We start from the raw sequence: 25,744 nt of genomic DNA on the forward strand, positions 1-25,744 counted from the left end.
GAATTACCATATGCCCCAGCAATTGTATATATACACAAGAGTTAAAATTAGAGACTCAGATATTTGTAAACCCATGTTCATAGCAGCATTATTCACGCTAGCAAAAAGGTGGAAGCAGCTGGGCATGGTGGTGCACTCCCATAATCCATGATTTAGGAGGCAGAGACAGAAGGATTGCAGGTTGGAGGACAGCCTTGACTATCCAGAGAGATCCTCTCTCTTTTTGGGGTGCTGGGATACAGGAATTGAACTCAGAAGCACTCAACCACTGAGCCACATCCCCAGCCCTATTTTGTATTTTATTTAGAGACAGGGTCTCACTGAGTTGCTTAGTGCCTCACTGTTGCTGAGGCTGGCTTTGAACTCCTGATCCTCCTGCCTCAGCCTCCCGAGCCACTGGGATTACTATAGGCGTGTGATTGCTACAGGCGTGTGCTACCATGCCTAGCCTGAGAGCCTGTCTCAAAATAAGAAATATAAGGGCTGGGGTATAGCTCATTGGCAGAGCATTCTTGGGCTTAATCTCCAGTACAAGAAAAAAAAAAAAAAGTAGAATCAACTCAAATGGAAACATAGAGAACTCTATGTGGTATATTCACACAAAGATTCAGTCTTAAAAAGGAAGGAAGTTCAAAATTCAGACACAGGCCACAACAGGATGACCTGGATGACCTCATGTTCAGTGAAATAAACCAGTCACAAGAGAACAAATATGGCATGATTCCACGAATAGGAGGTCCCTAGATGCATAAGATCCCACAGACTGTAAGGAGAATGGTGGGTGCCAGGGGCTGGGGAGGGGGCGAGGATGTCGGTGTTTAATGGGGACAGAATTTCAGTTTAGGAAGATGGGAATGTTCTGGAGATAGATGGTGCTCTTTGCAGGACAATGTGAATGTATTTAATGCCATGGAACTGTGGATCTAAAATGGTTAATAGTCAATTTTATGTTATGGACATTTTCCATAGTTATAAAAGACTTAAGAAAAGGACTTGGTACCAGGGAGTCTGATATGAAATCAGGGTGTTTAAAACAGCATCTGTGGCCTGTGGTTCCCAACAGCTCTGGGCTTTGCAAATATCGGGGCTCCAGAAATAATTGATCTTCATGACTGCTGGAAATCTTTCAAGGGTGCTGTACCTCTTCACCTGGCTCCCTGAAGCCCGTTTCTCACATGCTCCACACTATCCTGCCCCAACCCAGGGCTGTCAGAGCCTTGGGGTCAGTGTGGATGGGGTCCTAGAGCACATGATGTCTGGCTGCCCATGTCCCCCAGACTCCCAACTCCATTGTCAGCCTTAACCCTGGCTGCTAGCCCATCATCACACACACCAGGCTCATTCCCACGTAGGACCTCTTCTCAGAGATGTGTCTGGGACTGCTTGTCCTCCAGGGAAGGAGGCCCAAGCCTGCAACCAAGAGGATGGGCCTCCAAGCTATTCAGGGTATGAGTCGCCTCTTCAACCAGAGGCTGGAGCTTCTGGAACAGCTCCCAGTCCTCAGAAGAGGGGGGACACAATTAGGTCCCAAAGTCCCTGTAGGAGTTGAGTGGAGGGTCAGGTCTCCTCATTATGCAAGCCCCGCCCATGTGGTCCAGGGAAAAGCAACATCCTGGGAACAGGCAGAGGACCTCGAGCCGCCCACTTTGCCTCTGCCAGTGTTCCCCACTGGCCCTTCTCAAGTGTCAGTCTGAGGCAGAGAGCTGGGTAGAGCTGAAGTCACCCAATATCTACCACCCAAAGCCCCCGCCAGGACCCCAGCTGAGGTGATAGCAGTGGGTAGTAGACGGAAATGGTGAGCAGTGGGCGTGGCCACCCCTCTCATCCCCACCAGAGGGCGCCGTGGGCCCTCCTGTCTGGCAGTCCTAGTTTCCAGTGAAAGCTACCCGCGGTGGGCCATGGCCCCCAGCCTTCCTCCCTGCTACAAGGAGGCTCATTCTACTCCAGGACTGATGGCCACGTGAGCCTCCAAACTGCCCTTGCAGATACTGGGCCCAACAGTCCCCCAGGGTTCAGGCCTGGTCTCCTAAGCTCCCCATGAGTTGAGCCAGGGAAGTCCAGCCTGCCGTGGGGGACGAAGCGACCTTGGCTCGCTCAGCAGTGCTGCCTGGCGGAGAGAAAGAAGACAGAGGCGCAGTGGCAGGTTTCTGTACAGGAAGTCGGCTTATACATTTAGTATCGGGCAACAGTGCAGGGGCCACAGGGAGAATAAGAGATCGAGAGCTGGGGTTTGGCGTAAATCTTACAAAGTGTATAAAGAATCTGTGTTTCTCTACAATAACAAAAACCAAAGGCTACAAGAGCGGTTGTATATACAAAACACGGAGATATTGCTTCACTTGCAAACAGGTTCCTGACCAGACAGGGAGACAAGACAGAAGGGAGGACGGGCAGTGGGGGAGAGCGCGCTGCGTGCAAGAGGGTGAGAAGGCGAGGGTCTCCTCCCAGTGTAAATCTACAGGCGGGAGCTGGAGTCGCGCGCCCGGAGTGGTAGTGCCGTGCTGGCGCTGGCTGTGCGGGAGGAGCAGGCAGGAGGCCGAGAGCTGGGAGCGTCTTGCCTGCCCAGTCTGCGCTGCCAGGCTCTTCCGGTAGCCCAAGGGGGGTTCTGGGTAGGGATGAGAGGCCAACTGGCCAGATCAGGAGGGAGGTGACAGCTCCCTGGAGTCTGCTGTGGGAAAGAGAAGTCGGCTCCATCCACTGGTCCTCCTTGCCTCCGGCCAGCCCTGTCCATCCTGCCAACCTCCCCACCCTGCCAAGATGCCCACAGGGACCCGAGGAGAGCAGGTGCAGCAAGCAGGGGCTTCTAGGCTTCCTCGGGCAGGAAGGGAGGTGCCACCCAACTCCTGCTCTTCTTGGGCTCTGGCTGGCGTGCAGAGCTCACTTGGAGGGTGGGACTGAGCTGGTCACAGAGGACCGGGACAGGGGCGGGAGGACATGGTGAGGAGCAGGCGAGGATGAGGACGTGCACGCACGCTGGGGTGGTGGCAAAGGGCGGTCACAGGTTCTGGCAGCACTGCAGCTTGTTGGGTTTCTGTCCGTCCGTGGTGGGCGGCACACTGATGTCCACTACGTTGTTGCCGGGGGACTCGTCATGGGCTGCACGGTCGGCGATTTGCTTCTGTGACACAATGCGGTAAATTTCTGCAATAGGGAGGATGCAGAGTGAATGCGCCACGGGTGTCTATCCAAGGCAACCGCCTCCCTGAAGGACTCAGGCTCACTGTCCCCTCGAAGGCCCCCACTGTGCCCTGTGTGTTCCATCACACAAGGGTAACAGTGACAAGAGCTGGGCTCCGGGGATTCCTGCCAGCTGACCCAGTGCTGGGTCACAGCCAGCCCAGGCTCCTGTTTCCAGACATCAGAGCCCTCCTCTGCCCTCTCAAACAAACTCCTAAGAGCCAAGGAGGTCTGGAAGGCCACTGCCCCCTCCGCTGGTGCCAACAGGACCCACTCAGGGGAACTGAGCAAGGGAGTCTGTGTCCTGTGTACTAGCAAGGACCTGATCCCACAGAACGTGCCACCTCTGTCCTCAGGTCCAGACTGACGAGCAGGTTACAAAGCCAAGGCCCAGGGGCTCCCCGTGCCCACCCAGCCCCAGGCCCACCTGTGAGGATGTTCTTGAACGCTTCCTCTACGTTGGTGGAATCCAAGGCTGAGGTCTCAATGAAGGACAAGTTGTTCTTTTCTGGAACAGAGAGAATACTGCCTGGGTAAGTGGGTGTGTACGTCTGGCTCCCGGGAGACCTGCCTAACAACTGCCTGGCCTGGGACGTGACAGGCTGGTGCTGAGCAGACAGGATGACCAAGAGGTGCACTCCTCAGGGAGGTGAAGATGGGGCTGTGACATGGAAGTCAACACGTGGGACTGCCTGCCTTCCAGATGCTGTGAAGCCTGAGTCTCAGCTCCTCTTGGGCATGGCCCTGCCACTCCCCAGTATGCCTTACCTGCAAAGGCACGGGCCTCATCAGTGGGCACGGCTCGCAGGTGGCGCAGGTCACTCTTGTTGCCCACCAGCATGATGACAATGTTGCTGTCCGCGTGGTCCCGCAACTCCTTCAGCCAGCGCTCCACGTTCTCATAGGTAAGATGCTTGGCGATGTCATACACCAGCAGCGCGCCCACTGCACCGCGGTAGTACCTGTGGGGCAGGTCCAGCTGAGCCATGGGCTCCATGGACAGCAGTGGTCTCAGGAACCCAGGCATGCAGTGGCTTCTTGGTTTGTGCACAGGGCCCAGCTGAGGGGCAGCCATCTTGACCTTGAGGGTCCTAGGTCTTGAGGCCCCAGCTCTGTCCCCCAGATTCAGCTCAGGACGTGGGGACTTGGGGAGGAAGTTTGGGGTCTGGTGTTAGAGGAAACAATGAGGTCACCGACAAAAGGGAAGAAGGAAGGAGCCATGGTGCAGGAAAGAGCCACTGCTGGGCAAGTACTCTGATGCCCACAGGCTGGACCATGGAGAGGAGGGACTCGTGGGTGCCTGGAGGACAAAGGATGGGGAAGTGACAAAACTATGTGAAGGGAGTACAGAGGACAGTGAGGGATGGAAGGAGTGAGGGTGCAGGGAACCGCAGGGGGCCGGGAGGGGCCAGGAAGAGGCAACCTGGTGGGTCTTTTTAATGTTCTTTTTACTTTAGCACCTCGCTGTTGCTGAGGCTGGTTTTGAACTAGTGAGCCTCCTGCCTCCGCCTCCTGAACCACTGGGATTACAGGCACACACCACCATGCCTGGCCCCTTTTGTTCTTTATTTTGAGACAGGCTCAGTTGTCCAGGCTGGGTTGGAATTTGGAACCATCCTGCCTCAGCATCCCTAGTAGCTGGGTAACAGGCATGACCATCACACCCAGCCTGAATGAGCCTGGATGGCCATTAGGCCTCAGGAAGACAGAGAAGGTGGCCAGGCAGGACCAGCTGAATGGGCAGCACTGGGGTGAGGACACAGTGGAGTGGTCCAAGCCAGACTCTCACTGTGCCGCCAGCAGTAAACCCAGTATCAAGGGTGGTCAAGGCTGGACACCAGTCTGCTGAAAGTCCTACAGTTCTTGGGGGCATCTGAGGGCAGTGTCCAGGGTGTCCCTGATCTCTGGAGCTTACCCCTTCTCTCACCCAACTCCTACACACCCTTGTATGCCCACATTCCACATGCCCATGCTATGTCCAGGCCCCAGCCCAACACGCACGCAGAAGTGATGGCACGGTAGCGCTCCTGGCCGGCTGTGTCCCAGATCTGCGCCTTGATGGTCTTGCCGTCCACCTGGATGCTGCGGGTGGCAAACTCCACACCGATGGTGCTCTTGCTCTCCAGGTTGAACTCATTGCGGGTAAAGCGTGACAGCAGGTTGCTCTTGCCCACGCCTGAGTCCCCGATGAGCACCACTTGGGGGCAGGGAGAGAGGAGATTGAGGATCTGAGTCCCCATGTGACCTTCACATCCACCCACAGAACCTTCATGGCAGCTCCCTGGGCACCACACAAATGTGTGGTGGAGGAGCTGGAGATGCCTGGAGCCCATCACCATGAGTACCACAGGAACTGATGCAGAAGTGAATGGAGGCTTCCATTTTTCAGAAACAGCCTGTGGGAACAGGGCATCTCTGCTTGTCTCTCATCCTCAAGATGACCATTCCAGCTGGTCACAGGGACACACCAGGCAACCCCATAGGCAGGGGGGATGGAAACCTAACAAGTCTCAAACCTCCACCTGCAGCCTGGTGGCTGAGTTACTGGGAATGACTAGAAAAAGCTCTGGAACTGTGTGGCCTTAGGCAAGTCACTTAACATCTCTGGCCACCTTTTCTACATGTGTGAATATGTAGGCAATAATAGGCCCTTTAGGAGGAAGGAGAGAGAGCAGCTGGGGTCAGGACCCAGTCAGTGTGTAGCACAGAGGAAGGGACATGAGTAAGCAGTTGTCATTACTGTGGTGGTTTTGGTTCAGGCATGGGAGAGATCAAGACTCTGCAGGGATTTTACCTGAGGGTCTGCATCTGATGCTTTAAGTGAGAGTAATGAAAAGCCATCCCTCAGCCATGCTTGTACTGTGCTACGGCAGGCAAACCCACATTTAGCTCCAGTACCAACCACCCCATGTGGAACAGGAATGTGCCCACTGGATGCGACACAAAAGGGTCAGCCCCATGTTAGGACCGCTCTGCTGAGCTGCAGCATGCTCTTGGCCAAGTCCCTGGTGCAAGGGGAGGTCCTCGAGGCTGTCTGTGTAAGTGTATGTCCTCAAGTTCACAAGTGTGCACAACTTCCTTCAGCTCCCTCTGGTGGCCAGAGAGGAGGGAGAGTCTCCGCCCAGCCCAGCCCACACCTGCTTGTGGCTGGAGCAGCTTATTAACATGCGCACGTGTCCAGAACGGACACAACTGCTCCCAGGATGTGAGGCCCAACCCCAGGGAAGGCAGGATGTACAGCAGGACTGCCTCATGCACGCTGAAGGACACTGGGAGCAAGAGCCCTGAGAGGCCGTTAGCACAGGCTAGCCGGGCTGTAAAGTATGTCCTACCCAGCCATCGAAGCACTGCCTCTAGGGACCCAACTGCCCAAGCTTTGGGAGATGGTCTAAGAGGGCCTGAGCAGGCTTTCAACACACCCAGGGTGTTCTTTGCCAAGGAAGATCAGGGCGTGCACATGTGTGTACACATGCTCTTGAGCTAAACAAGAAGCGGTCGAACCAGGCCCCAAGTGTGGGCGTTGGACCCGGGCACCTGAGGGTGGGTCTACCCAGTGGAGTCATGGGGGCTGCAGGCTTGGTCGTCCACAGCCCTGGGGAGTAGGAGAGGGAGCATGAGCGAGCCACAGAGTGAGGCTGAGCCCACAGGCCCTGCTGAGTGTGGTAAGGTGCAGGAATGCAGGCTGAGCCTGTCAGCCCTGGCTGACACAGAGGATCCCAGGCCCTTCCTGGGAGTCCTGCCCCATTGAGGGAACAGGGCCCAGAGGTCACCAGGCCGTCCGGCTCCCCTGGACCATGGGACAGCATGGCTGTGGCCACATGCCAGTAATTCTTCCTCCTGAGATTGTCTCCGGACCCCACTTCCTGCTGTAAGCAACACCCTAATTGTCTCCTTTCTGGCTCCAAACCCCTAGAAGGCACTGTCCATACTCACTGTCTCCCCGTCCTGTCCTCCTAGCTCCTCTGGGACCTGAAGTGGGCACATGTCTGCCTCTACCTCTCCATGAGTCCTCCTTCCCACAGCCTCCTGGGACTCGAGGCCCTCACACCACCCCCCATATTATAGCTAGCTGCTCCTGTCCAGTCTCCTCTGCAAGATCCCCCTTGGCCTGCAATCATCAGGGAGCCTAGGGCTTGGCCCCTGTGTCCACATCTGGTCCCTAGGTGACCCTGTCCAGGCCCACGTGCTGGCAACTCCTACGTTTCCCTCTCTTCCTGCAAGCCCAGACTGACCTTCCTTCTGCCTATACATCTCTTTGGGGTTCATGGGCCCCTCAAGGCCAGTGCAGCAGAGCTAAACTCCTGATCACCCCCAAACCTCCCCCAGCCTTCCCTATCTCAGCTAATGGAGACTGGGGCCTTTGGGTGCCTGGGCCAAACACCTGGAGCCCTTTCAATCCCTTTCTCTGTCGCACACTTTAGGCTGCCTCCTACAGCCCCTTCAACACAGGACCAGGGCAAGGATGACGCAGGCACTTCTGGAGCTGGCAACGTTCTGCTTCTGCATCTGTCTGGTTACTCAGGTTGGGGGGGGGGGTGAGCGGGTGGAAACACACTGAGCTATGCGCTCACATAAGTGCTTTTCTATCTGAATGCAATAGTTGGTAAAAAGTTGTGTGGGTGTCTCCAGATTCCTGCCACTTCTTACCACCTTCACAGTTCAAGCCACTGTCCTCTCTCCCTGAGGGGCAAAGCCAGCAAGCACTTTCCCTGGTGGCCCAGCATTCACTCTCATCTCATCCAAAGCCTGTTTTCCTCACGGTCACAGGAGGGCGCCAGTGAGCCTTCCCAAGTCAAGTCCCAACAGTCTTGGTCCACCTCCCTTAGTTTAGGTAAAGCCCAAGTCCTCCCTGGGACCCAAGAGGCCCTGCATGACCTGCCCTGCTCACCCTAGCCTGTTTTTCTCCCCTTTGCGCACTGTACTAGTTTCTTCTCTCTCTCCTTTTTTTTTTTTTTTTTGATACCAGGGATTAAAAAAGAGGCACTCGACCGATGAACCACATCCCCAGCCCTATTTTGTATTTTGTATAGACAGGGTCTCACTGAATTGCTTAGGGCATCGCCATTGCTGAGGCTGGCTTTGAACTTGTGATCCTCCTGCCTCAGCCTCCAGAGCTGCTGGAATTACAGGTGTGCACCACAACACCCAGCTTGCTCACTGTACTCTTGCTTCCTTCGGCACACCAGGCTCAGTCCTGCCTCAGGGCCTCTGCATGGGTTCTCCCTCTGCCTGACCACACATCCCAGGCACCATGTTGGCTCCCTACTTAATTTCTTCATGTGGTCCCTCGACACTGCTTGGTCCAGAAGGACCTCCATGCCACCCTAATAAACCTCACTTTGCTAAACTTCCCCATTATCCATCCCAACATTTCCTCCAGAACTCTTGTCACCCTCTCACATTTGCCAGTCTGCCCCACGAGCGGGAATCTCAGACAGTTTTGTTTCCTGCTGTAGTTCTAGGCCCTGGCAGAGTCTGGCACACAGTAAGCACCAACAAATGCCAAAGAGGCTGGCAGAGCCTAGCAGGACTACCTTACCTAAGATTTCCCCCATACACCTGGAAAACGCCCAGGGTCGCACCCTTGGGCCAGAGATGAGGACGGGGAGATCAGGCAGTTCCCCACAACCTGACCCAGCACCCTCTTTGGACTGGACAATTTAGAGCCAAGAATAATAAGAACAAGAACAAAAAGAACCTTCCAAGAGAATGTGTGAGGTAGTTCCTGGTGTGTCACCACACACGTCTTGTGGCCTATTTTAAAGAAGAGGAAACTAAGGCTCAGACACAGAATGACAAGCCCAAAACACATGGTAAGAGGAATAGGACAACAAGAGTCTAAACCTGTGCGTATCTGTGGGCTTGCCCCCACCTCCCAACCATGTCCCCCAAGTAATGACCCATCTGGGGCTGCCAGCCTAGGAAGCAACCAGGTGAATTTGAACCCAGATCTTCTGAGTCAAGGCCTGAATTCTTTCCCTCCCAGCTCATGTCCTCACTGACTATTCACCCCCACCCCAGGATATGGCTCAAGAGTCTTGGTTCTGCCTCATGTGGGACACTGAGGCCCCAGGTACCTCAGCCTGTCCTCTCTCCAGCTCCCACCACACCCAGCTCTAGGGCAGCTGACAAACTCCTGCTCATCCTCCAGGACCCCTGAATTCAGGCCTCTACTTTCCCTCAGATCATCACATGGCCTGGCCCACAAGACATGTGACAACAGTGCCAGCATCCTCTTGTGAATGTGGGTGCCGAGCACAAGACTGCCAAATTCAGAGAAAGATGGAGAGGTAGAGCCATACCTGGGCTTGCAGCCATGCAGAGGGCAACAAGCGGCTCCCAGGCCCAGGCCACTCAGCGCCAGGCTGGACTCGCTGTGGGGACCACGGTATGCACCACTTGCCCTTCACCTCCCTCCCCTGCTGGCCTCAAGAGCCTGACCAGGAGTTTTCCTCGCAGTCCTCGTGTCCTCGGGAACGGAGAAGGAAACTCAATCCCTGTCCACTGCCCACTCCCTTCCCAGCCTCGCCCCAGCTCATGCCTGGGCCCCGTGAGTCCCGCCCCACCCTGGCCAACAGACTCCTCACACCCTGGGCCAGGCTGGCTCCTAAACACCTTGCAGACCTCAGCTTCTCCAGTTCCCAGGGACCATCTGTAAATACCCATATCCCACTAAACAGGTCAGATGCTCACCCCAGAGTGCCCAAGTCCCTAGTCCAAGGTCACTCAGAGCAGGACGAAGACCAACCAGTCACTGCCCAGGTGAACAGCAGTGGCTGGATGGCCTCAGCAGTCCCTGGCACAGGGAACCTGATGCGGAGAGATGGCCGAGGCGCCCAACCCTGGGTGCAGGCTGGCAATGAAATGGCATTGTCAAGAGTACAAATGATCTGTTGTGTTGGGGAAATAAAGAGCCCTTGAGGACATGGCCCCCAGCATTTCCAAAGAAGTTGGTGGCTTCACTGGCCGGGAAATGGTCCCCCTGGACACGTCACTTGGCTCGTCCAGCAGGCAAGCCCTGTTGGCAAAAACAAAGAGCTGGAACCTCTTGAAAGCCCTGGATGCACTGGCCTGCCCCGTGACAGGGTGGCACCCCAGGGGCCCAGACAGGCACTCAAGCAGACTGAGTAGCCATTCAGAGGGCCCCTTCTCTGTGACAAGGGCCTGGACCATCCTGGACCCCATGGCTGGCAATGGGAAGCATTCTTGCCTCAGCTATTCTCTGAGGACAGGCATCCAAAGCCAGGACACTGGCAGGCCTTCAATCCAAATAGGGGAAGATGGTGTTTGGGTCCCAGAGCAGCAACCAGAACAGCAGGCCTGATAAGGGCCCTGTCCAGGCTGGAGGGCCACAAGCTACCCCAGGAGCACTCAGCAGAGAAGAGCAAGCCCTGAAGTTAGACTGTTCCCTGGGGACCACTACCTCCCTCCTCAAGCAGGGGTGGACACAATCCAAAGGAGAGGGCCCGGGCCATTGCTGCCAGCTTCCAAATGACCCATGTCCTCAAGGGTCAGGTGGACACTGATTGGCCAGAAGTTCTAGGGAAAGGACCCCTGGAGGGCCTCAATGGCCCCTGGGGACACAGCTGCTCCCTCTGTGGACCCTGCATTCCAGTGTCCATCAGAGGAGAAGTGAGGGGTACCTCCAGGGATCAATCAACAGGCTGGGGAAATAGCCACGGCTGGGAGGATAAAATGTTAGAGTGATAATGTGAAGATCTATAATTAGGTACAAATAAACAACCTTACTCCTGTGGGGGAGAATGTTCAAGGAGGAAAACAAATAGCACATGGTGGCCACTTGCAGGACCTGCTGGCCTTGGCTGCTGAAGTCAAGGGAGCTAAAGTGTGATGTGGCTGCCAAAAAATAAGGTGGGGGATAGGGAACCTCTTGAACAGAGGGCAGCCAGGGTCCCAAGAAAAGTATGGCCCCCATGTCAGGGGCTCAGCCAGCAGAAGGCAACTAAAGCCCAGTGTAGGGAGGTGGAAGGAGAAGAAGGCTGGCTTGCCACAGGAGGGGGGATAGAGACTGCTGTCCCTTCTGCCTCCAGGAAGGCTCCCCACAGCAGGCAGGGCTGGAGAGCCACAAGGTGACAAAGTTGGTCTTTGTCAAGACTTCTAGGGGGGGCTGGAGATGTGGCTCATGCGGTAGCGCACTCGCCTGGCATGCGTGTGGCCGGGTTCGATCTTCAGCACCACTTACAAACAAAGATGTTGTGTCCGCCAAAAACTAAAAAATAAATATTAAAAAATTTCTCTCTCTCTCTCTCTCTCTCTTTAAAAAAGAAAAAAAAAGACTTCTAGGGGGCTGAGGTTGTAGCTCAGTGGCAGAGCGCTTGCCTAGCATGTGCTAGGCACTGGGTGCAATCCTTAGCACCACATACAAATAAAAATAAAGACAGTCTGTCCATCTACAACTACAAAAAAATAAAAAATAATAAAAAAAGTGGACTTGAGGACAAACATTGAAATAGAACAGAGAGGGTCCCAGGAAGGATAAAAGTTGTGAAGGGGAGACCTGGGATGGGCACAATGGGAAATGCTGACCTTGTGAGTTAGACTTTTGCTCCCATCCAACTTGAGAAGGTCAACAAGACACCTGCTCTGCTCAGGGAAAGGAGGCCAGTGGGGGAGGGCAGCGGGGCAGGCGGGCACTTCCCCGTGCCAGTTGCTGCAGAAGCTGGATCAGTGTTTCCAGGAAGCAGGCTCTGGAGACAAGTCCCGGGAACCACATGTCTGTTGCATTGCTGCCCCTGACCCAGTAACTGTACTTATGGGAACACACATCAAGGAAATAACCCAAAGGGCAAAAAGAGGACTCAGGCAAACAATCAGAGCTAGGTTATTTATAACAACAAAAGGTCAAAAATAACAAGTGAGGAAAGGCCACAGACATCTGGATAGAGTAACTTAGGAGGAAAGTCCCCTGCCCTAGGAGGGCCACATGTGGGTCAGTGTGCAACCTGGACCTGAGAACAGCTGCCACAGAGTGGGCTAAGTGGGGATGCTGCAGCAGGACTGGAGTCTGATCCACCTGTCACCAGAGGGTCTTTCAGATCTCCAAAAACCTTCCAAAGCTACCCTCTGCTTTTGGAGTGAGATCAGAGACCATACACACGCTGACCACACAGCCTGCATGCAGCCCCTAATAGACCATGGTGCTCTGTGATGACTCTGGATCTTTACAGAGGCGCACTCTCCCCCACTGCCAAGGAGATTTGGATATCCCATAGGTAAGATGACCTCTTCTATTCTCTACAAATCCAAGATACTAGATGCTGTCACAGACACCATGGTCAGCCAAGGCTGCTGTTAGGAACAGAACACATTCCCAGGTATAGACAGGCTCCCCCAATAAGGGGAAGATGTCCATAGCTAGTAGCCGCTCAAACAGCAGGCAGAAGGGCAAAGGTGCCTTATGGGCCCAGGAGGTAGTTCTCAAGGGCAGCCACTTTCAGCCAGGGAGCCCAGCAGAGGATCTGGCCAAAGTCCAGCGTGGCACACAAGGTGCCAAGAAGCCAATGACCCCTAAACCTGTCCAGCTGAGAAATGAAGGACTCCAGTGACATGGAGTCTCACCAGGCAATGGCTGCCTGACCTGCCTAAGCCTCATACAATATGCCTAGAGCCCTGGGTCCCCAGGTGGGGAAGATCTGCAGGTTGACAAGGGCCTAAGTCATCACTGTGTGTTGGGGGAGGAAGTCTGACAACATCAAATCCCTGATCCAGACTGCAAGTTCCCCAATACTCATTCCTTAAGTGGTAAAGTCCACAACCAGCCTGGATTCTATCCTATTCCAACCCTTATTAATTTAAAAGAAAAGCCAGGTAATATCGACTTCACAGGGAAGTGGGGATTTAAATGAATTCACTAATGTAAAGTGCTCAGAAAAGTGCAGGTACTGGGTCAGTGCTATCAAGAGTTGTTCAGATTTAAGGGAACGAATTGGTGCTGCACACACAAGCACCCCTCCACCTAACTCTGATCCGCACTCCTATCTAGGGATCCTCTCCTCTCCATCTCCCCGCCTCCAACTCGGCCCCGCCTCCATTGTCCGCCCCTTCCCTACGGGGCTCCGCCCCCGCTATCCCCAATCTGGCTTAGCCGCGAGAACTCCACCCCCTTACGCCCAGGTCCAATCCACCTTCTACCACGCCCACACGTCCAGACCCTACCTCTAGTGGCCCCGCCCCCAACCCGAAACACGGTTTCAAGCTGGTCCGGCCCGCCAAATCCTGAGGCCGCCCCGCCCCCGAAGGCCCCGCCCCTAACGGCCTCTCCCACTGCCCTGGGCCCCACCCCACTGGGCCCCGGCCCCGCCCCCGGCGCATCCCCAACCCCCAGGCCTCTCCCGGCCTCCTGCTCCTCACTGCCCCGCACTCCGACCACACAGTGACAGAAACCGGCCTACTCCAGCCTTTCTGGCCGTCTGAGCGCCAGACCTCAAGCCCCGGGATCCAGCCTGGGCCCAGGGGCCTGGAGTGGCACCTTGGTCCGCCTACCCACCGCCTTGCCGCCGCCCCTTGGCCCGTCTTTGCCCCACCGGCCGCACCTTTGAATAGGTAGTCGTACTCGTCGTCCCGGGTCCCCATTGTCCTGGCGCTTCCGGCGGGATCGGCGACTCCGCAGCCCCACCACAAACACCCGACGGGGGCGGAGCCGGCGCCGCGCAGAGCGGCGGTCTGCTGACCAATCAACAGCGGAAGTAGTAGCGACCGGCACTCAGTACAACCAATCAGAGGTGGAAGTAGAACCCCGTGGGTGGGTGCCCCCTGGGATCCACCCTCCTCGCCCTCGGTCTCCTGGAGAAAGGCGGAAGGAATGCGGATCTTTGTAAATTGACTGCCGGAACAGCCTATCAGAGGCAGCCTCGGAAAGGTGGGACGGAAGACTGGAAGAATGAGTCGGATTGACGGAGTGTATAGCCAATGAGAGGCTTGATTCAGACCCTACCCTACAACCAGAGGACTTGTCCGGGAAGGGAAATGTGGCTACGTCCAGGTGATTTTACGCTGCTTAACGTCCCGATGACGTCATAGGTCAGGGCTAGCGGTTTTGGCCTCCCCCAGCCCATAAATGACCATTTCCGGGGACCCTCTGGGCAGAGGTGGGCGGGTGTTTCCTCTCGTTTGCAGTTTCCATCCTTACCCTGAGGACTTCTTAGTTTACCTGTCTGTTCTGAGTTTCAGCCTCTGCAAACAATGAAGAAGGCCTCATGGAATATTTTTTGAGAATATGTGGATCATTCCTTTCATACTGAATCAACCGTCCTCTGCCATAAAATCTTTGTTAAGCAAATTTATTTAGGGAATGGGGTTGTAGCTCCATGGTGGAGCGCTTGCTTAACATGGGCAAGGCCCTGGGTTCCATCCCCAGCACCACAATGAGTAAATGAATAATAAATCCCTGCTGGGTGCCAGGCGCTTTCCAACATAATTTCCTCTCCCTTCTGCCTCCTTACCCTGTTTTATTTTAACCCCTACAGGATTTATCACTATCTAATATTAAAGTGTATGTTTATTTTTATTTTATATATTTAAGATGTACAAAAATGCTAATATCAAACTATTATCACAGTTAAGCAAACTTCTCTACCCATTACCTTACATAGTTAATATAGTGTGCATTGCCTTCAGAAGGCAATAGGGGTCTCTGCTCAGTGGCTCATGCTTGGAAAATTGAGGGAGGGGGATCATAGGGTTGAGGTCAGCCAGGGCAACCTAGTGAGACCCTGTCTCAAAAATTAAAAGAGCTTGAGACATGGTAAAGTGTCCTTAGGTTCAATCCTCAGTACAAAAAAAAAAAGCAGAGGACAATAGGACCTAAGAATCCTCCCCCATTTTATTATGAAAAAATTTAAACATTCAGGAAAATGGGAAGAATTTTTTTAGATATTTATTTTTTAGATGTAGATGGACACAACACAATGCCTTTATTTTTATGTTGTGCTGAAGAAAGTGAGCACTCTATCGCTGAGCCACAATCCCAGCCCAAATGGGAAGAATTTTACAAAAAAGTTCCATCATTAACATTTTGCGGGCTGGGATGTGGCTCAAGCGGTAGCGCGCTCACCTGGCATGCGTGCGGCCCGGGTTCGATCCTCAGCACCACATACCAACAAAGATGTTGTGTCCGCCGAGAACTAAAAAATAAATGTTAAAATTCTTAAAAAAAAAAAAAAAAACATTTTGCTTGATCTCTCCCACCTTTTAACCCACCCTTCTGTCATCTTTTCTTTTGTTCTGGTGTTGGGGGTGGAACCCAGGGCCTTGCACATGTAAGCGCACAGCCTAAGTTCTATATTCCCAGACCCCATCATCTTATTTTTGAAACGTTTAAAGGAAAATTGAAGACATGGATCCATTTAACCTCTAAAATGTCAGCATACACGTCATTGATGAGAGCTCAGTACTTACTTGTGGCTCTTTTCAGAGTTCATGGTTGGTTGGTTGGTTGGTTTTGGGTGTGCTGGAGATGGAACCCAGGGTCTGGAGAATGCACAGCAATCAGTATCCTGTTAAGCCACACACCAGGCTGCAAGCTGGAATTTTATTTTATTATTTTATTTTTTTAAAAAGAGAGAGAGAATTTTTTAATATTTATTTATTTATTAGTTTTTTTGGCAGACACGAAATCTTTGTTTGTATGTGGTACTGAGGATCCAACCGGGGCCCCACGCATGTCAGGCCAGTGTTGCCGCTTGAGCCACACCCCCAGCCCACAAGCTGGAATTTTAAAGCTTAGGCATGTTTGATTGTCATCAACCTTAGTTTTACTAACCTATTTATGGCAGATCATTTTCCAGTGGTAGAGATATGATTACATTCTTAAAAACTGGGTTGGTAAGTTTTGATGTCTGGGAGTGAGCTGTTTGACATCTCCTGTCCAGATTAATTATTAACAGCAACCAGTTTCACTCTTGAAAGTGTCCCAGTTTGGACCATCAGTTCTAGGTCACCGTATCTGTAATGGGAGGGGCTGAAAAGGGCAACTCAGGGAGGGCAGAGATCTTTTTGTTCACTAGAGTATCACAGATACCTGTCACAGGGCTTGGCATGTAGTAGCTGCACAATAAATATTGATTGAATTTATATTTTCCAAAAACAAAAATAAATAAATAAATTTAAGGAAAACTTGAAGTAAATTCCAGAACAGGTTATCAGTAGATATGTGAGTAATTGGCCACAAATCCTGTATTAGTGTTTACATGACAGCTGTGCTATCCAATGTGGCAGCCACCAGCCGTGGACAGTGACTACTGAGCTATTGAAACCGGCTGGTCCACATTGAGATGTGTCCAAAGTGTAAAACACCAACCAGTTTCCTGTGACTTATCAAACACAAAAAGCCAAATATCTCAGCAATAATTTTAATTTTGATTAGATGCCAATTAATATTTTGAATAGGACGGATTCAATAAAATATTTTTCACTTTCTTTTTTTTCCCCTTCCCTTAGTGGTGCTGGGATCAAACCACGGGTTTCACACATGCTCAACTCATGCTCTACCACTGAATCACATTCCCAACCCAAATAAGATATTTCTAAAATGTACTTTGTATGTGTGTGTGTGTGTGTGTGTGTGTGTGTGTGTGTTTTACTGGTAATTGAACCCAGGGGTGCTTACCACGGAGCTACATGCTCATCTTTTTTTTTTTTTTTTTAAAGAGAGAGAGAGAATTTTTTTTAATATTTATTTTTTTAGTGTTCGGTGCGCACAACATCTTTATTTTTTATTTGTATGTGGTGCTGAGGATCGAACCCAGCACCCTGCGCATGCCAGGTGAGCGCGCTACTGCTTGAGCCACTGCTGAGGGCCATTACCAAGTAGGTATTGACGCATCGTAATCCTTGCCAGTGTACCCCATGTTAAATGGACTTGCCTTGGAAATTTGCTGCGACCTTGCTTGTGTGTTTGAGAAAGATGACCCTGCTCAAGGTGATCGAGGGTGGATCCAGGTTTGAGGAAGTATCCTGCAGGTTTGAGGAAGTATCCCGGTCCTTGGGCTTAGGGTGTTCCCGGTTTAAGGCGTTTCCCGGTTTAAGAATATGGGTTTTAGGGAAGTTGAGGTTGAAGATTATTGCTGCTGGGATTAGGGTGTTCCTGTTGCTTGTTCCCGTTGAGTTCTCGTGAGATTCAAATGGGATTTTGGAAAAAGCCTCGTGGAGTAGGTGAAGTGTGCGGCAGAACGAGACTGCCCCTGAACGTGTGTGGAGGCTGGTGTGAGATCCGGAATAAAGAATTGCTGTTTGAACCTACAGAGCTGTGTGGTGGCTCGTGATTCTGTGCCAAGCCGAGTCATTGGCACTTGGCTTCGGCAAGCCACATCCCTAGCCCTTGTTTTGTTTGTTTGTTTCTGTGACAGGCTTTCACTAAATTACCAAGGTGAGTCTTGAACCTGTAATCTTTCTTCCTCCGACTGTGAAGTCACTGCGATTACAGGTATGTGCCACCATGCTCTACTTCATATGTATGTGTGTGTGTGTGTGTGTGTATATATATTAAATATATATAAGTTTATATATAAACATTTATATTTACTATAAAAATACATGTGCATACATACACACACACACACACACACACACACACACACATATATTTTTTTCTTCTGTACCAGGGATTGAACCCTGTGCTTAACCACTAAGCCACATCCCCAGCCCTTCTTTTTATTTTTTATTTTGCTAAGTTACACAGGGCGTCACCAAGTTGCTGAGGCTGGTTTTGAACTGGCGATTCTCCTGCCTCAGCCTCCTGAGCCGTTGGCATTACAGGCGTGCCCCATCGTGCCTGGCTCTTTTTAACTTTTTTAAAACATGGCTACTAGAAAAAATAAAGTTAAACTTATAGCACACATTGTACTTTTTGTCTATATGCTGTCATGCATTGTATTTCTATCCACTAGCAAGATATTAAAAAATTAATCATGATTCATATGCTTAAGTATGAGCAGGAAGGATTCTCCTTTTCTCTATTATGAGGGATTTGTTTTATAGTTTTCAAGATAAAAACAAGGAAGATCCACAGGATGAAATACTGAGTGGACGAAGCTGAGCTCACTTGTCGGAGGAGGGAGGAAAAACCAGTGCCGACCTTAGGGGACCTGAAAGCATGTTCTCCACCCTAGGAACATGTTTATGTGGACTTTGAAACTGTCCGGTTTTTTAAAACAAACCAAAGGACAAAGAAGAACAAAATGTTCTAATGTTGCTTTTATTCCAAGAATTCTGTGGACTCCACCCGGACACCATCACTGGTGCCAGCTCATGCCACAGCACCCCCACACAACAGCACCATGAGGGCATCCAGGGCCCCAGGGAGCCCTGAACCCCACCAGTCAATGTGACTGAGTCCGCCATCAAGGGCTGGCCTGGCCAGCCCCAAGTGGTCCCTCTGTGTCCCCCACTCCTCGGGCGGGCGAGAAATGGGACTCAATGCCCCTCGACCCAGGTTTCCAGGGTCTGTGTGTGCCCTGCAGCTCTAATCTCAGAGGGCAACGTGTGTGGCCCCCACTCAGGAAGGGGCCTCTCCAGTCGTGGGCTTCATCTCTGTTCAAGAAGCTCCAGGCAGCCCCTGCTTAGAGCTCCTGCTCAGGCACAGAGTACCATATCCGTGGGCCAAAGCCAAAGTCACTGTCCTCTAGAGCCTGGGACCAGGCCCTTGCAAGGTGGCTAGGAAGCTGCTACAGCCTCTGTGGGCTGGATCAGCATAGTGGTAGCCTGCAGCGGGTAGTAGCGGCCCCGCCAGGTCTTCCAGAAGATTCCCTTCTTCCGCTGCTGCCGTTGCCGTGGGATGGAGCGGAAGTACTGGCCATTGAGGTTGGAGTGGCCACAGGTGCCAAACCACCAGCCACCTGAGGAGGGCAGAGGAGAGGGGACTTGGTCAAGTCCTTGGGTCTCCACATGGAGATGGAGATGAGGATGGGGTAGGGGGTGAGACTGGGCCTCAGACTGTTCACATTTTAAATGGGAAGGGACTGGCAGTAATTGTCAAATGGTGTTCCAAGATACCCAAGGTTATGACAAAAGCAATCTCAGGGGCCCTGGGCATCCCCTACCCATAACTGCAGTAGACCTGCTTTCATAGTCTGTGACCACAGCCAGTTATTTGTGTATTCCTGGCACATGGCTAATATTTTTTACTTTCTATGACCAGCATACATTGCATTAATTTGGGTTAGCTTGAACCATATGAAATGATCAACATTCCATCATTTTTTTTGACCCATCAGAAGGTGATCCCCTGTTTTACTTCACAAAACCCAGGCTCTGTCTCTGATTTCAAAAACACAAAGCAAGGGTGATCTGGGTGGTTCTGCTCCATGCCAGCCCCCCTCCCACTAACGTCTCATTGGATTTTCCTAAGGATCCTATGGACTGAGCACCATTTTAAAGATGGGGAAACTGAGGTTGGAGAAGTTACATCAGCAAGCAGCCCAAGCACACGCAGCAAGTAAGGAGAAAGTGGGGGAAGGAAACAGATGCATTTGGGGGCTGAAGGCTGGCTGCCAGGGTAGGGGCAAAGCTGCTTACCAGAGAGGCTCTTGGCACAGTTCAGGTCCCCACGAAGGTCATGGTCCTGGTCCCACGTGGAGAAGGGCAGAGAGAGTCCACTGGGCGTGATGGTGGTGGCACCCAGCTCGCTGGCCACCGGCTCCGTGAGCTGCAGGCTATAGGCTGTGTCCTCACCTCCCAGGTGGACAGGAAACTGCAGCGATTCGGCGTTGCCCTCCCAGTCCTTGAGCTGCACAGCCAGGCGGCTGCCACGGTCCCCTGTGATGCTGTGCATCTTCTCCAGGCCCAGCCAGAACTCGCCTACAGCGGGAGGGGCTGCCTGGTGAGCTGGGCCCACCTCCATGGGACCCTCCTCCTCCCCTGCCTCTGGTCCTGCTGGAAACACCCACCTCGGGGATCCCCGAAGCCTGTCTTGTAGGCTTCCCAGGGCCGATTGAAGTCCACAGAGCCATCCTGGCGCCTCTGAATCACTGTCCAGCCTCCATCTACCCAGAGAGGCACAAGGTCACCAGAAGGCTCCTCCTCACAGGGGACCCTGGCAACCAACCCTCAGACCCCCCAAACCCAGGAGAGTCACATTCCCCTCACTCTTCCCAGGAGGACTGAAGGAAGGTGAGGCAGAGGGATGACTACTATGGGCCACCAGGCAAGGGCTTGGGCTGGATCTCAGGTATCTATCTGCAAAGCTGGATTTAGTTTGTGTGTGTGTGTTTTACTCAGGATTGAACCTTTTTATTTTAAGACAGGGACTTGCTGAATTGCTGAGGCTGGTCTCAAACTTGGGATCCTTCTGCTTCAGCCTGTCAAGTAGCTGGAATTATAGTCTTGCCCTACCGTTCCCTGCTAGGCTACAGGTGGTAACCCCAGGAACCTATCTGTGAGCTTGCGATGGACGGCAATGGGGAAAGGGCTTGTTTTCATTATTATGTTTCTGGTGCTGGAGATGGAACCCCAGGCTTTATGGGCGCTGAGCACATGCTCTACCCTGAGACACACAGGGCTGCGTTTTAGAGAAAGACACTAGGGCCCGTGAATGGTAAGAGGGTTCCCTGGAAGGCCAGTGCATCCTACCTGAGGTCATTTTGCAGTTGACCAGAAAAGGTGGGGACCCTTGAGGCTGGATCTGGAACAGTCCACTTTGTCTCTCACCAGCTTCAAAGAGCTCCTGGCAGTCCCGGGGCAGTCCTGAGGGCAAACAGAGAGAGGAGGTGAAGCAGGAGAGACGCCCCTGAGGCCTCAGGAGGCAAGCTGTATGTGGGTGATGAGTAGGTGAGATGCAACCCTGATCTCATGACCCTTTCCTACCTCTGCCTAAACTCTTCCATGGCTCCCTATGGCCTTCTCAGTGTAATCTATAAGGCACCTTCAGGAGCAGCCTTTGTACCCACATTCCTTCCTCTCAACGCTGCACCTCAACCCTTCCTGGCTTCTTTCAGCTTCTTTCCTGTTCCCCACCACCTTCCTTGTATCACATATCCCCCTACCACAAGGACTTTGCACATGCTGGTCCCTCTGTCCGGGACTCTCTTCCCTCAGTCCCCGCTGTGGGTCCTAGTTTCCAGAAGAATGCCTTCCCTCACCCCTCGACCAAGCTTGATCTCCCAAAATGAACATGAAGGCTTCCTGCTCCCCCACACTAGGGTCATCTGGTGGTGGCTCCCCATCCTCCTACTGAGTGGGGGCTCCATGAGGCCAGGGATAAGGAGCAGCTCTGTCCATAGGCACCTGGCTCTACCCTGAGCTTAGCTTGCAGCCTGTACTCAGTGAAGAGTTGATGCATGAATGATTGATTGCAGGAGTTTGATGGGGTAGGAAGCAACCACCCGGGTGAGCTGAGCAAAAGGGCTCTCTGCTCATACCAGGGAACACCGATCACAGCTGGATGAGGCTTGGCGACATAGAGACTTTGCCCAGGGTCCCAGCTCTGAGGGGGAGAGGGCTCAAGATAGAGGAGAGAAGGAGGAAGGAAGAAAGGGGGAGAGAAGGAACCTGGCCTTGGGTCATGGAGACTGGGGAAGGACGGCCCCCAGCCCAACCCAGCTGGGCCTGGAAAGTAGAGGAAAGGTCACCAGGGGGAGGGGCAGGGCCAGGATTCTCAGCCAGTGTGTCCACACCGCTGCAGCAGAGGGGCAGGCCCAGAAGGACACTTCCCGGCCCCTCAGGCAGCTCCCCTTTCCCCTACTTTCCTCTCATCCAATCAGGACAGGCATGAAGCCAAGCCACCAATGTGGTCTCCATTAGCTCCAGCTGTTTGTCTCTCAGAGCTCTGAACTTTCCCCGACTTGGCCAGGCTGAGTCTGGGAGTCCTAAACCACCCTGCACACCCCCCTTCTCTTCCACCACATCTCCCTGCCTGGACCTGTGCCTGCTGGCCGCAGAAACTCCTCATCTAAGATGATGGCTCGGGAGGGCTCCCTGGGACCCTCACCATGCTGAAACGCCAGCCCTCCGTGGGGAAGAGGGAAGGAGTCTGGGGAGCAAGGGAGCCCTCAAGACTGCAGGGCTGGAGGCCAGCAACCAGGCCAGGGTGTGAAGCGGGGGATCCACACTTTCACCCAGTTGGCTGTGGACAGTCACAGATGCTGGGCAGGGTGACAGCATGGCTGTGAACTTAAGAGTGGGAACTGGGAGCCTGTGTCACACACACACACACACACACACACACACACACACATGTTGTTATTTGAGATTGGGGGGAACTTGGGACATACACAATAAAAGACCTAAAACCTGTGATGGCAGGAAAAGCCTGGTGTGTGTGTGTGTGTGTGTGTGTGTGAATGTGTGTGTGTGTGTAGGTTCAATGGGGACTTTGAGGACAGAAGTGGCAAGAGTCTGTGTGTGGGGGCTGGGGTTGCGGCTCAGAAGTGGAGTGCTCGCCCAGTATGCACAAGGCACTGGGTTCGATCCTTAGCACCACATAAATGTAAAATAAAGATATTGTGTCCACCTAAAACTTAAGAATAAATATTTTTTAAAAAAAGAGTCAGTGTGTGGCCAGGGAGCTGGGGGCCCTGCCACAGTTTCCCTTCTAGATTCATGCCTCAGGAGTTCTTGGGGTGCCAAACCTCAGAAACCCCCACCTGGTACCTCCCGTCTATCATACCCTCCCATAAAGTCCTCCCCCTCAGGAAGATGTCCCTGAGGGATACTACCGTCTCCCAACACCCCTGAAGCTTAAGTTCCTTGTGGTATCTCTTCCAACCCTGGCTCCAGTTGGTGGCCAGCAGGATTTCAGGAAAAGCCCTCTGGCTTGCTGAGAAGAGGGGTGCAGTGGCCTGCCTGCACAGGTCAGGGCTGAGGAAGGAGGTGCTGCCATCAGCCTCAGGAGCTGGGACCCAAGACCAGAACCTCTCCCCTTACTACAGTGAATCTGACCAAGGGGCTGGGAACAGGATTGGCAAATGGAGGGGCAGGGAAGTGCCCGAGGACAGCAGAGGTCCAGACACTCACTGTGCAGGCGGGTGGTGTTGTGCTCCAGGCCAAGTGGGGCCATCTTGGGTAGCCTCTTTCTTTTGGCAGGCTTGGTCACTCCATTGTCAAGGTGTGGGGGGGTCAGGAGGCCAACCTGGGACAAGACAGGAGAAGGGGGAGGGTGTCTGGTGGATTGACTCATTCGGCTGCCTGACCTGCCTGGCTCCATGATGGGACCTTCGGGTCCAGCTTTGACCTCTCTCCCCACCTGGGTCAGGCTTAGGGTACCTGGCTCTGCAGATTCTGTATTCTCAGGTGCTGCTTCTCCAGGTGTCGCTGTTGCTGGGCCACCTTCTGGAACAGTTGTTCGATCCTGCTGTTCTGAGCCTTGAGCTGCGTCTGGGGAATGGTGCAAATCTTGGTGAGGACCGGTCCTATATCTCCAACCTCCCTTTTTACCCACCCACCCATCCTTCCAAATGTCCATGCTTTGAGCCCCCGGCAGTGGTACCTAGAGAGCCTCGGCTGCGCTCTCCCTTCCCACCCACACAATTCCAGACCAGAAAGGGAGTTGGCAAGAGTGCCCAAGAGCCCGCGTTAGCAGGCACGCGTACCTGCAAGCTGCGGAGGGTCTCGGGGACCGCCTCGCCACCGAGAACCACGCTCTCGGGGGCTTTTGAGGGCTTGGAGGACGCCTCAGACCCCTGGCAAGCGGCCCCGCAGGCGGCCAGGCGCTGCTCCAGCGCGCCCAGCTGTCCACGGGTGCGCTCCACGTGTTCTCGCAGCCCGTGGCCGAGCTGCAGCAGCCCGTGGGCCAGCACGTTCATCTCGTCCCAGGACGCGAAGCGAGGCGGCTCCGGCGGCGCCGGGCGGCCCTGAGCGCTCAGCAGCCCGGCGGTGGCGGCGCACAGCATCAGGGCTGCGCCTGCCGTCGGAACGCAGCGCATGTTCTCGGTCGGCCTGGATGTGGGGACGCAGGGACTCGGTGCAGGGACGCAGAGGCTCGAAATGCTAGGGCTGGAGACGTGGAGAACCTGGCGGAGACTCGCTGGGGTGCCGAAGGCAGCGGGAAGGAATGGATCTCGGCCTCAGGTCCGCTAGGCTCGGCTTGACCTCGCAGCGCCCAACGCCCTCTTTTATAAACCGGGTGCGGGAGTGGGAGGGGGAACCTCGGGGGCGGGGCGCGGGGAGTGCTGGGGGCGGGGCGAGCAGCCTAGGGTGGGGTCCTGTGTGTGGTGGTTATAGGGGGTGGGGAGCCTTCTGGGGCGCGAAATTCTGGCTCCCCTCGCCCTGCGCCAGGCTCTGGTTGGCCTTCCTCTGTGAACCGTGGGAGACGTGACTGGCGCTTCCTCTAAGACCCCCATGCTGCCCCCGCTGTGTTCAGTGGGGGAAAGGCCGATCGCATCTGTCGGGACATTCCTGAACCCCTTTGCGAGGCAGAAGTTGGGGAAGAGGGCAGTGAGTACTGCGTGCGAGGAAGGTCCCTCCCTGGTGCGCAGAGTTCCGCGGGGTGGGCGGGGAGCCCCGGGACACCTCAACCTCCTGGTCTCAGAGGCTTCCTATGATCTCCAATTCCAAGACCAGACTGGGGCTCCTGGCTCCCAGGGTTGTCTGAGGCCTCCCACGCCCCTTCCCGCACAAGGGTTCGTCATTGCGGGTAGGTTTACGAGATTCTGTCTTGTCCGGACCTCCTGTCCCATCCAAATTGCCAGCGCCCTAGTGGCAGGGTTTGGGCCTGTATTGCTCAGAGCCTCCCCTCCTGTTGCCCACCCTCCATTGCCAGGGCTTTGCTCGTATGCAAGAGGAACCCAGGGCACATGGAAGGAAGGCCTCCCTTCCACCCTTTCTCTTTCTTTGTTCATTCATTCATTCGTTCGTTCATTCATTCATTCATTCGTTCAACAAAGAGGAGCTCAGCCCAGACCCTATGTGGAGTTCCCTGGCTGGAGGAGAAACCCCAACACTCTGAGCCTGAGGGAGGGACAGAGGAAGATCCAAGCAAACCCGTGGACCCTGTTCATGGCACAAGGCTAAGCTTTCATTCAATAAAAAAATGCACAGGTGTCACCTACCCATTCCCCACCAACTCCCCTATACCCCGCCAGGAAGGTTAGCCTGGCACAGAAAACCCTCCTGCCAGGAAGAACCACTAGGCCGATTACTCAGAAAAAAAAAAAAAAAAGATAATAATAAAGAATGGAGTTGACTCAGCATGGCTGGGAGCCAGCAGCCCTGGCCTCTGGAATCTGAAACTGCACACTCCAGGGCTGACGTGCAGGCCACCACTCATGCACTTGGCCTGGCTGGGCCACATGCCAGCCTGGCTGATCCCAGCAGTGACAGACAAACGGGAAGGGCAGGCAGGGAGGAAAACCCCAGCAAGGATAGTTTCAGCTGGCCACCATCTGGCCTGTCCACCCCTACTTCCAGCATCTGAGTGGTGAACATAGCTATCCCAGGGAATCTCTAACCGCAGTATCCTCTTTCCCAGCTTCTTGCATCAAGGAAGATGATCAGTTATTTTCTAACCTCTTGGACTTTGTGATTTGCTTCTCAGGAACTTCAGTGCTGTGTCTTAGAACAAACCAGACTTGCAGAAGGCCATTGGCGGCACCTGCTAGGAGTAAACTTTTAAGAC

The 25,744-nt window shown here is 53.6% G+C and overlaps 2 protein-coding genes and 1 long non-coding RNA gene across 4 annotated transcripts; 1 reads left to right on the plus strand and 2 right to left on the minus strand.

Moving 5' to 3' along the window:
- Positions 1-2,133: 2,133 nt before the first annotated feature.
- Rab11b (RAB11B, member RAS oncogene family) lies at positions 2,134-13,871 on the minus strand. Of its 2 annotated transcripts, none has more exons than XM_026411792.2 (5): positions 9,480-9,680; positions 5,179-5,374; positions 3,946-4,139; positions 3,605-3,685; positions 2,134-3,141 (listed from the first exon to the last, which is right to left on the minus strand). In XM_026411792.2, exons 1-5 carry the CDS (start codon positions 9,493-9,495, stop codon positions 2,996-2,998), a joined length of 633 nt encoding a protein of 210 aa, XP_026267577.1. In that variant the 5' UTR covers positions 9,496-9,680; the 3' UTR covers positions 2,134-2,995. The 2 variants fall into 2 exon arrangements, with proteins under 2 accessions (XP_026267577.1, XP_026267575.1); XM_026411790.2 differs by lacking the exon at positions 9,480-9,680 and adding an exon at positions 13,731-13,871 and having other exon boundaries at positions 2,135-3,141.
- A 225-nt stretch (positions 13,872-14,096) lies between these two features.
- On the plus strand, positions 14,097-19,696 carry LOC113198925 (uncharacterized). Its single transcript, XR_003302908.1, has 3 exons — positions 14,097-14,179; positions 17,544-17,620; positions 19,544-19,696. It is a non-coding gene; the product is annotated as an uncharacterized LOC113198925 (long non-coding RNA).
- On the minus strand, positions 18,386-24,217 carry Angptl4 (angiopoietin like 4). Its single transcript, XM_026411789.2, has 7 exons — positions 23,721-24,217; positions 23,395-23,505; positions 23,146-23,260; positions 20,764-20,877; positions 20,082-20,177; positions 19,711-19,992; positions 18,386-19,031 (listed from the first exon to the last, which is right to left on the minus strand). Exons 1-7 carry the CDS (start codon positions 24,051-24,053, stop codon positions 18,850-18,852), a joined length of 1,233 nt encoding a protein of 410 aa, XP_026267574.2. The 5' UTR covers positions 24,054-24,217; the 3' UTR covers positions 18,386-18,849.
- Positions 24,218-25,744: the final 1,527 nt, after the last annotated feature.

The sequence above is a fragment of the Urocitellus parryii genome, chromosome 3 (genome assembly GCF_045843805.1).
Source record: "Urocitellus parryii isolate mUroPar1 chromosome 3, mUroPar1.hap1, whole genome shotgun sequence".
NCBI classification, from domain to species: Eukaryota; Metazoa; Chordata; class Mammalia; order Rodentia; family Sciuridae; genus Urocitellus; species Urocitellus parryii.